General features: G+C 29.2%; 1 protein-coding gene across 1 annotated transcript in view; it reads left to right on the forward strand.

Annotated features, from left to right (window-relative positions):
* The first annotated feature begins 880 nt into the window (after nt 1–880).
* Nucleotides 881–12,464, forward strand: part of LOC111682737 (breast cancer anti-estrogen resistance protein 1) — a 79,739-nt gene continuing 68,155 nt past the window's right edge. Inside the window, exon 1 of the mRNA XM_046951195.1 lies at nt 881–1,866. Within this exon, the coding sequence (XP_046807151.1) occupies nt 1,351–1,866 (516 nt within the window). The 5' untranslated portion in view covers nt 881–1,350. The remainder of the gene's footprint in view (nt 1,867–12,464) is intronic.

Genomic DNA, 12,464 nt, shown 5'->3' on the forward strand with positions numbered 1-12,464 from the left:
TTGTTGATACTTATGACAGTTTAGTGGTCATTAAGGGCGGTTATATAAACTGGGAAACCAGTTCCTTCTAAAACTAAATGTCTACAATCACACAAGATCAGATTTGTTAATCGTTGGATCGGCTAGAACAATAGTAACCATCTGACAGTCCAAACTGTCCTTCTTGCAGATATATCAATCCAATCATTCACCTAGGTGTGAGTTAAATAAGTCAAAGTCAAAACTGTGTTTTACAAGACCATAAAAATCTTAAAATCAACTTGTATTCCCATCAAATACAATGGAAATTTCCAATTTGTAAAACTTGTTGGACTCCCGTCATTCGAACATACGCAAAACATTAACAATTTATCGCATCACTTCTGGTTAAAAACAAATAATCCAAAATAAATTTCTAACTAATAAATAAAGTGAAATGATTTTTCTATGATAAAATACGCGGGAACACTAAAAGCCAATAAATTATCACAAATAATCATATGTGCGTGAGTGTGTAGTACTCGGACGACTGCCACCAAAAAAAAATCACAGTAAACAGCCCTTGAAGTTGAACTGACATTGCTGTGGTTGAGGGACGTTTTACGTTATCTCAACCCTCAAAAAGAGTTCTTTACACTCTTTAGCAATTGCTAATATTTAATTTAACAAACAATTTTAGTTTCTAACTATTTATTTATTCTATGAATTTTATTCAATTTTGATAAACTGCAATGAGGAATAAATAGTTACAAGATACTACAAAAAATCATAAAGCAGAAAAGACTGAACAAAATCAGGGGGAGTACTGAGAAATCAAAGTGCGCAGTTACAGTTATATTTATATATTTATTGCTATCAGTAGCAAACTGTAAGTGAATGAGGAGAATCTCTTCTAGTCGTCTGACTTCTTTAGAACCACCATATTACAGAAAAGCGCAAAATGTTAAAAAAAGGAAAACGCTTTGGGATTTCGTTTTCAACTTTGCGGTGTTAACGTAAAACGTGCCATTAACAAAAAAATTTACGTTTGAGTTTAAAAGTTAGTAAGAAATCCGGTACGGTAGAGATTACAACGTGTTTAAGGCGTATTAGCGTAACGGACGTGAATTAAGGATAGTTTGAGGTTTTAAAAAAATAAAAAAAAAAATTGCTAAAAAATATTTTTATAAAATGAAGTGAAAATTATAATTTTAGAAAAAAGTAATAAAAAAATATATAAAAAAATTAAATTATGAAATATATTTAGAAAAAATATTTTAAAAATTTTTATAACAAATAAGTAAAGTTCCAAGCAATTTATTGTTCACTCTAACAAAAGTTTTGCATTTATAAAACTAACATAGTTTTTTTGCTTGAATTAAAATCAATTCAATGTCTAGTTTAGTAACAAATATATCACAACAACAAGAGGAATTACAAACACCTCAAGAGCAGCAGCAAATGCCGCAGCAAGAAAATGCAATTATGGTTGCTGGTCAACCAGCAATAACAACAACAGAAACAGAAACATCAAAATCAACAGCACTAGAGGATGAAGGTTCATCCACTTTAAAAACTCCAACAGTTGAAACTGAACAAGAGCAACATACTACTCAATTACAGCAGCAACAACAACAGGAACACCAACAATTGCAGCAGCCACTTAACCAACAAAAACCATCAAAACAACATCAATTTTTGCATACGATGCCAATAAACACTAAAATAACAGCAGCAACAACAACAACAACAACAAAAACAATGCATGTACAACATGCGGCCAACATCAGTTGCAACAATAGCAGAAACTTCAACAACAACAGCAATAGCAACAACATCAATATAATAACTGCCAGTCCATCGTTATCGTCATCGTCGTCTTCTTGCCAAAGAGTAACAAATGCGCAGGTACGTAAATTTTCACAAATTACAAGGGAAATCCGGCTAAAACAAGCAAAATTTAACCAACAACAATAACAACATATAAAATATATATTACATACTATTGTTGTTGTTTTTATTTTTCCATTTAAAAATATTTGCTAACTTTTCAGCCATGGGGCTGTAACAAAAACAAAAAAAAAAAAAAATGAAAAAACTTTAGTTTTTATTTTTACAGTAAAACAAAAAAATGTATTTAATCTGCAAAATACATACCGGCCGGCTTTAAATGGCTCTGTAATGTCTGCAATTCTGCACATGAATACCCACCTATACATATACAGAAATCATGTAGTTTTTTTTTGAACAAAAACAATTGTTATGTAAAACTTTTGTTTTTTTTTTGTTGAGATCAAACATCAATGTTAAGTTTATTATAAAAAATACCCCGACAAGGGCAAACTTTTGTACGTGACTATAGTTTTATGAACTGAGAACAATGTGAATATGAGTTAATTATTGGAATTTAAAGTTTACCACTATCTACACATTCTTACGGTATTGTGGAATAACGCCTTTTAAAGGGACTTGGATCGATTAGAATTAAAAAGTTTAATAAAATTTTAATGAATTATTTTTAACAAATTTTTCTTTATATTTTTGATTCTCTTTTATCAAGTATTCTCATGTGAGAATAGGACCAATAATGAACCGATCCGATAGGGACTGGATTGATTATAATTTAAGGGTGTAATATATTTTTGATGAATAATTTGTATAGAATTTCTCTTCATGTTTTAATTGTCTATTATTGAAATTTATTGAAAGTGTTTAAAGTGGGGGTAGGGTCAATAATGTACCGATCCCATAGAACGATTGAACGGTTAAAATTGAGACTGATTTAAGACTCGTTTCTAAAAACACTTATGATCTTTAAGGTGCACTTCTGAAGAGTTTCTTATGTATATTTGGGATCAGGGTCGAATGTGGACCGATTGTTCCCATTTTCAATATCAAGCTTAATACAGCAATATTTAGGGATTTTTTCTAACTCCTTCCGTTTAGATCCTTTTGTTCCATTAACATACGAAGGAACAAACAAAATTAATAATGCTTGATTCAAAATCATGATCTACTGCCGATATGATCATAAAAATGAATGGTTCTACGGAATATCTGAACAGATTTCCAAAACACGGCAATTTTTATCAATGAATTAAATTTTTGATGAACAAACACCTGAAGTTATCAAAATTTGTAATAATGAGTTTGAATGGAAACTGACTATATATTCGAAAGGATTCGGATGTCGTCTTAAAGATTATCTCCACATCATTACCTCATAATTTTGCATTTTCCGACGAGGTGCAATCGTTATAAGGAGTCAAATATTTGTAAGGTTATGAATAATACGCTAGTTACATCTAGCTCTAACGATGTGATCAGTTGAAGACCTCTGGAGCAAACAATTTGTATTAATATATATAATAGAAAAGATCCTGAAAGTTATGTAACCTATATCATCAAACTAGTTTCAAGTTTTACACAGAAAACATAGGTTATTGGTTAGTGTTCTAGTCTGGTAGACCGGAGGTAGTGGGTTCGATTCCCACCCGTGACACTGGTTGAACAGTGTAACCTATATCATCACACTAGTTTCAAGTTTTACATAGAAAACATTGGTTATTGGTTAGTGTTCTAGTCTGGTAGACCGGATGTAGTGGGTTCGATTCCCACCCGTGACACTGGTTAAGCAGGGCAGAACAGGCCCGATAGAGGCCTATGTGTATTTCTTCGGATTTGATGTGTATACATCCTCCTTTCAAACTAACTAACTAACTAACTTACTAGGTAATAGCTGATCAGACCAATTCCTAAGTGGAGATCGATTTTATGGATAAACTGTGCGTTTTTTATTATTCGTGGAATGGAAGTAAGAATCTGTTCGAAAGAAGAATTAGGTATAAAAAACTTTGTAAGTTCCGAGATTTGCCCGAAGATGTAAAACTTTAAATTACAACAAAATTAGATTTAAGCTGATGTTCTATATATATTTCGAGCCCTTTATTTAAAGATTAAAGAATAAACCTGTTAGTTCAACATTCCTAAATTTTGTTGATATTTTCTGTTTATATCTAACGAATAGATCAGACGATTTAGGCTGTATATTAATAATAACATGAAAAAAGTCGAAAACCGGGGACTATAGTATACTTCTCGAAAGAATTGTTTTTGGGTTCACAATTTGTTGTTGTTTGCAACCAATAAGTTTGAAAACAGTTTGGGGAGTAAATTTCAACTAAAACCCACTACAATATCTTACCTTAGTCTATTATTTTCTAAATATTTCTACTAAAGATTTAAATTCATTTATGCTGCCAAAACCAATGAACATTAAAACGCTTTACCTTCTCTGCTCTCCTTTTACAATAATCTAGTACACGAGTACTCTATAGATTATTTTAACTACACTACTCAAGCTTTAGGTTGAGACTATAAAAATGAAAATAAAGCTGGTGGTAAAATCATTCTCTTCCTTCTCCCCCAATTTTACTTACCAATATATTGGACCAAATATACATACATACAACTAAAGTACTCGCTCATTCATCAGTATGCTGTGATGTGGAATTGATTTGTTGACGCCATTTAAACGACTGACTACAAAACAACGAGGACTATGAAGAGGAACAGCATGTTTTCATCATTAAAAACGAAAAAAAAACTGAGGAAAAAAGGAGTCCTATAATTGAAAGGGGGATGTTTTCCCAACAATACAAAGACGATGATGATGATAATGTTGATGGTGATTCTTTTTTAAGCAAAAAATCATTGAATGTTTTGAATGGATGCGTATCTAAATGTATGTAAAATGAAAATGTATTTAAGTCTTTATGGCTTTTTTGGGTGCTTTATTTTTCAACGTTTTTTTTCTTTTTGTGTTCTGTTTTAGCTACATTAAGTTTTTGTTTGCTTTTGGGTTTTTTCTTTTAAATTTCTTTTCAACTTTATTTGCAGCTAAAATGTTTGTTTGACTTTAATTTTATTTTAAGGCAAATTCTTGGTTGTTATTACTATATATTTTTTTGGATTTGGTTTTTAAAGACACATGATGTTTTTCCTTTCCACTTTGCCATTGTTTGTCCTCCATATACAATAAAAAGGGTGCAGATTTAAGCAACAACAAATAAATTGCAAAAAGCAGTTAAATAAAAAACGAAAAGTGAGGGTGTTTAGAATGTATCCTTGATTTGTTTCGGATATCCTTGGAATACTTAAGATTTTTGTTTTTTACTGCTTTTACGTGTGTTTGTTTTTTGTTATTGTTCTTTATTTACACTTTTACTGTTTTTTTCTGTGTTTATTGTTGTGTCTTCTGCCTTGAAATCTCTCTGGAAACAAGGAACAAACATACATAGAAAATGTTGTCCTCAATTGAACTTTTGTTAAGAGGACAAAGCTGTAGAGGGATGAATTTAAATTGCTGGCAAAGGAAAGTACTAAATGCATGTATGTACGAGTTTATGAAATAAAAGATTTTTTATATGTTCTTTTATTTCTTGAAGAAAATTTAAGAAATTTAAAGTGTAAACATTTAAGAAAACTTTAATTTAACGCGGAAAATAATTTTAATTGCATTTTTTATGTTTTATAATTGTTTTAACTAAATATCAGGTCTGTTCCCCTTCTACTTCAGTTCCAGGTTATTTAAAGTTTAGTTTCAGTTCTGGTTCAGTTCTAGTTCAGTTATAGTTCAGTTCTAGTTTAGTTCTAGTTCAGTTATAGTTCAGTTCTAGTTTAGTTCTAGTTTAGTTCTAGTTCAGTTATAGTTCAGTTCTAGTTTAGTTCTAGTTTAGTTCTAGTTTAGTTCTAGTTTAGTTCTAGTTTAGTTCTAGTTCAGTTCTAGTTCAGTTCTAGTTCAGTTCTAGTTCAGTTCTAGTTCATTTCTAGTTCAGTTCTAGTTCAGTTCTAGTTCAGTTCTAGTTCAGTTCTAGTTCAGTTCTAGTTCAGTTCTAGTTCAGTTCTAGTTCAGTTCTAGTTTAGTTCTAGTTCAGTTCTAGTTCAGTTCTAATTCAGTTCTGGTTCGGTTCTGTTCTAATTTAATTCTACTTCAGTATTAGTGCAATTCTAGATCGGTTTAATGTCGACAACTAAAATAGTGTAGATGATTTTCATAAAATAAAGATTACATATCTTATCTACGTACTTTACTTCACCAATCGACCTTTATCCACCTACATTTTATTGCATATCCAAAAATTTCCAAAATCAAAAATATATTTACAACTTTAATGTCAACATCAACAAAAGTGATTTCAAAATCAGTATGTATTTTTTTATAATTTTTAGCAATTTTTGTTGTTGTCAACATATAGATTTTTTTGTTACTTATTGTCATCATTTTATTTAAGGGCTTCTAAGGTCAACAAGAACATTTTAATGTGATTACAGAATGAGAAGTATATTTTTTTTTTTTGGTGTCAAAAGCCATAAATTCAAAACATGTCAGTCTAAAATACATACATTTTTGTTAGTGGGTGTTTTATTTTTCCCCAAAAAATGATCCATTATAAACATGAAATATTTGTCAAATTATACAATAAGTAATATATCTTGTAAATAAAATACAACAACAAAATTATAAACAAAATGTAGACAGACACTGATATAGATACTGCAGACAGCAACAAAAATAAATCGTTTTTTACCTTTACAAAATAATTTTATATGCAGCCAAATTAAATTAATAGAAGAAGAAACACATTAGAAACATCTAATCAGAGATTTCTTTGATCAAATTCAAATGAATAAATAACGCGGGTGTCAAAAACATTTATGGAAATAATTCATTGAAGTTTTATTTGTAATGTGTGGAAATGATTTATTAAAATAATAATAATAGATATGCTCTAATAACAAAGACATATTAGATGCATAATAAAAAAAGAAAATAAAAATTTAATAATGATGACTGAAAACTGAATTAGAAGAAAACTAAAACTGAACTAGAACTAAAGTAGAACTGAACTAGAGTTGAACTAGAACTGAACTAGAACTGAACTAGAAATGAACTAGAACTAAACTAGAACTGAACTAGAACTGAACTAGAACTTAACTAGAACTGAACTAGAACTGAACTAAAACTGAAGTAGAATTAAACTAGAACTGAACTAGAACTGAACTAGTTTGAAAGGAGGATGTATACACATCAAATCCGAAGAAATACACATAGGCCTCTATCGGGCCTGTTCTGCCCTGCTTAACCAGTGTCACGGTTGGGAATCGAACCCACTGCATCCGGTCTACCAGACTAGAACACTTACCAATAACCTATGTTTTCTGTGTAAAACTTGAAACTAGTGTGATGATATAGGTTACACTGTTCAACCAGTGTCACGGGTGGGAATCGAACCCACTACCTCCGGTCTACTAGACTAGAACAGAATAAAAATTTAATAATGACGACTGAAAACTGAATTAGAAGAAAACTAAAACTGAACTAGAACTAAAGTAGAACTGAACTAAAGTTGAACTAGAACTGAACTAGAACTGAACTAGAACTGAACTAGAACTGAACTAGAACTTAACTAGAACTGAACTAGAACTGAACTAGAACTGAACTAGAACTGAACTAGAACTGAACTAGAACTGAACTAGAACTGAACTAGAACTAGAACTGAACTAAAACTGAACTAGAATTGAACTAGAACTAAACAAGAACTAAAGTTAAGCTTTTTATCAATCTATATGTGCTTTGGTTTCATCATTTATTTTGGTTCCCACTTCATTACTTATATCTTTGGGCAATTTTAGAATTGATTTCTAAATCTATTAAATACATAACCCCATCATGACTCTTTGTGTAGGGCATCATAATAAAAATTTCATCAGCCATATTTCATTAAAATGCTAGAGCCCCTATTTTTGTTGGTTGTTTGTTTTTCCGAAAACTAATATTCTATTTATGTGCCCTAGAGACAAGATAAATTCAAATTATTGCTAACGCAAATTGTCCAACAACAGCAGCAACATTGTCAACAACATCAACATTATTGCTAACAACGTCATCACTATCATCATCATTATTATCATGTTCATCGGAATCAACATTATGAACATTATCGTGGTAATAACATGATTTTTGGAATGTCTTCTATAAACAAACAAAAAAACGTCATAAAAATTATGGTTGACATAAAAATAAACAGACAATAATACGTCAGACTATTTGTTATTTTGTATTACAACAAAAATATCTAAAAATAGTTTAATAAAACTTCATACGCCTCATAATGCCCGTATTTAATGTAAACATTTCTTCTCGGATGTTTTTTTTTTTTTATTTTGGCAAAAAACACACATTTAGTTAAAGGGGCTTTTTTTGGTACCAAATATATAATTTTTTTTGCCCATTGTCGTAAATGTTGTGTGTTTTTGTCAATTTTGTTATCTTATCAAAACCCTCATTGTTTTTATTGAGTTTTTTTTTGATGTTGTTATTTATTTTAGCTGAATTTCAATTGCCCGTTGGTGAGCGCTACATCAATTCCCTTTTGTAGTGTATGTATTATATCGGATCCTAACAAAGTGGCCATAGTTTACTAACATTTAGTACTTCAGTGTAGAGTAGGTAATTTAGATTTGCTTTTATATATATTTTTTTTGCAAATCAATATTTGTTTTATCAACACAAGAAAAAAATACAAAATAAATATTATTAACTCACATTGTGGATGTACATTCGCATGCACGTTTATTTATGTATTTGTTTATATACAATTTTTGTTCCTTGCGATAAGATAAGATAAAATATTTTAGATACTTTTTTTATTGAGTTTGTAAGCAAGTTATTTCTCTGTATTAAATTGCCATATGATTGTATGAATTTAAAACTGCTGGTTTTAAATTAAACTTTTAACTCAATTATCACATTTTAGATTTAATTGAAAAATTTAAATTGTACTCATACTTAAGTAGCGTAACGTAACGAAAGTTATGGTTTTGATAGCACCCGTTAAGTTTCATTATTTGTTATTTGTACAGAGGGATTGAGGACAAATTTGAATTTTTACATATGAGTAGTATTCGATAGCTCTTCAGATGAACTAGACCTAAATTAGAACTGAACTAGAACTGAACTAGAACTGAACTAGAACTGAACTAGAACTGAACTAGAACTGAACTAGAACTGAACTAGAACTGAACTAGAACTGAACTAGAACTGAACTAGAACTGAACTAGAACTGAACTAGAACTGAACTAGAACTGAACTAGAACTGAACTAGAACTGAACTAGAACTGAACTAGAACTGAACTAGAACTGAACTAGAACTGAACTAGAACTGAACTAGAACTGAACTAGAACTGAACTAGAACTGAACTAGAACTGAACTAGAACTGAACTAGAACGCAAATAGAACTGAACTAGAACGCAAATAGAACTGAACTAGAACTGTACTAAAACTGCACTTCAACTGAACTAGAACTAAACTTGAAATTAAAAATACTTTGTAGTGATATTAGGACAAAATAGTTTTGTATTGCAAACCTTTTTAATTACGTATTAGGGACTTTCGACGAAATTTTTTCGCAGACTGACAGTGACGGAAATTTCTTTAACATTTTACGTATTACTACATACGACATATTCGCATTTACATTAATACGAGGAGTAACAACAAATTCCATGGAAAATAATTGACGACATGTCTAAAAATTGTTTTTTTTTTTTATCGAAATAAAGCATTAGTAAGTAATAAAGAGTATGATATACTTACGTATTTATTTGTTTGTTTTTCATATGACAAAATGATAAGATTATTATGTACGAAAATTCAATGGAAAAATATTATGAGCAAAATGCGAAAATACGCTACATTGTTAATAAATCGATTGTACTTACGAACGTTAGATATGGAAAGAGAGTATGGTTTCTGAAAATAAAATAAAAGGTAAAAAATTACAATGAAACTAATATTGAATTTGTTTATAAAGAAATAAATCATTGTTTATTATTAGATCAATATAATTAAACATGTATTTATGTGTGAATTTAAGTAGATTAGGTAAAAAGAGAGAAATGGACAAAAATTGTTTAAGACATTTTCTGAGAGAAGTAGTATTTTTATAGTTACAGAGAGTAAAGTATGATTTATAAAATCATTTATACTTCTCATTTGTGAGAACTTATGAATGTGATTATTATAAAAATTTTTCTATATTTTAAAAGTTTCTGATCTGCATTCTAATCCAGCTCCATTTCTTACAAATTTGGCGTTCAACGAAGTGTTTATTCAAAAATCATTTCAGTAAACGTATTTACCTACTTTTACTTCATTCTAATTTATTTATTTAACATTCAGTTGTTTATCAATAAAATATTTATACTGCAAAATATAGAAAGTCATTGAAATATTGTCAAGATTTTTATCAATTGAAGACAAAAGCCAATTAATTAAAAAACAGAGACAAATTTATTGATATATAAATATTTAAGTGCCATTGAAACTGGGAAATAGTTGAACTAGTTTTAAAGAGCTAAATTATTTTATTTTGATTGCAATTAAAAATATTGAAGACTTTTAGAACATTTTATTTAAAAACGAGTGCAAAAATAGATAAAACCTATAGTAACAGACACATTAGTATGACAATAATTTAATATTGCAGTTAAAGGTGAAGTCTCGTCCGTTTCGAAAATTTTCAGATCTTTATAACGTACACAGAGGGAAAAGATATTTACACTCATGATGCCAAATTGACAACAAAGTGTTTATAATTTTTCTATGTCAAAGTATATACATACGTATGACAACACAACGTTGTCAACTGTTAATTGCAAGGTGCGGTTGATAACTTTATATTCAAGTTTTTCATAAATAGTGATTTTTCGGTGTGACCAAATCCAAATTGAAATAACATATTTATTACTTTTGTAAAATAAGTCAATATTCGTATTCAATAACATCATGGTATGGACCTTCATTATCGTTATATAATTTAATGAAATTATATAACTTTCTTTTTAATTTATAAAATATTGTGATAAACATTGTTGTCATAAAAATTTAAAGATTTCATTTACAGCGAATCATAAATATCAAATTTCATTGATTAATTTTAAAACAGTTGGACTTTATGCAAATGCCACTTACATATTATTTAACGTGATTTATTACAAATATACAAAATACATAAAAATTAATGTTCAACAAAGTGTTTTTGTAAAGATTTTCTTTTGGAATATCGTAGTGAGACTTAATTTAATAGTCAAAATTTCAAATCGGATAGGACCCACTAAAAATTATGTTTTTAATTTAGTTTTTTTTTTGTTTTTTGGCAAATGAAATCATTGTAGATATATCTTTAAGGAAAGAAAGATATATATTTTATTATTTTGAAGATTAACTTTCTAGGGACTAAAATTTTAACATAGATTTATAACATACTGTGAATGCTCTTTTCTATATTATTAATATAATAGGCATATAACATTTCAAGTAAGATATTCTAAAGAGCTTTAATTCGATATATACTATTTTAAAGTTTTCAGTATATTTAATAATTGACTTCTTGTAATATACAACTTTAAATATACATATAAAAAAAAAACATATCTGTAATTTAATTTGTTTTACAGATCTCTCAATTATATAAGTAATAAACATTTCAAATATATACAAAAATTAAAACAGTATTTCTGAACCATACAAAATTCCAATTAAGTATTTACTATGACACCTTTATTTTTCCAAAATATATTAAGACATGAACATTTTAATTAAAACATTTTTAGGTGGTTCATAAAATCACACCTCAGGAACATGAAATTTCTGTTGCAATAATTTAAAGTACAAGAAGATAAAAATGTATTGAACACCATTTTTAATTTTTGAGCTACAATGAAAAAATTGCATTATAAATTTCACAAATAGTTCATTACTGAAATAGAAATGAACTATAACTGATCTATAACTCAAATATAATAAAACTTTAACAGAACTAGAATGGAACTTCAACAAAACTAGAGCAAAAATAGAACTATAACAGAACTAGAACAGACCTAGAACAGAACTAGAACAGAACTAGAACTGAACTAGAACAGAAATAGAACAGAACTAGAACAGAACTAGAACAGAACTAGAACAGAACTAGAACAGAACTAGAACAGAACTAGAACAGTACTAGAATAGAACTAGAACAGAACAGAACTAGAACAGAACTAGAACAGAACTAGAACAGAACTAGAACAGAACTAGAACAGAACTAGAACAGAACTAGAACAGAACTAGAACAGAACTAGAACAGAACTAGAACAGAACTAGAACAGAACTAGAACAGAAATAGAACAAAACTAGAACAGAACTAGAACAGAACTAGAACAGAACAAGAACAGAACAAGAACAGAACTAGAACAGAACTAGAACAGAACTAGAACAGAACTGGAACAGAACTAGAACAAAACTAGAACAGAACCAGAACAGAACTAGAACAGAACTAGAACATAACTAGAACATAACTAGAACAGAACTAGAACAGAACTAGAACTGAACTAGAACAGAACTAGAACAGAACTAGAACTGAACTAGAACTGAACTAGAACAGAACTAGAACAGAACTAGAAC

This window comes from Lucilia cuprina, chromosome 5, assembly GCF_022045245.1.
Source record: "Lucilia cuprina isolate Lc7/37 chromosome 5, ASM2204524v1, whole genome shotgun sequence".
In the NCBI taxonomy this organism is placed as follows: domain Eukaryota; kingdom Metazoa; phylum Arthropoda; class Insecta; order Diptera; family Calliphoridae; genus Lucilia; species Lucilia cuprina.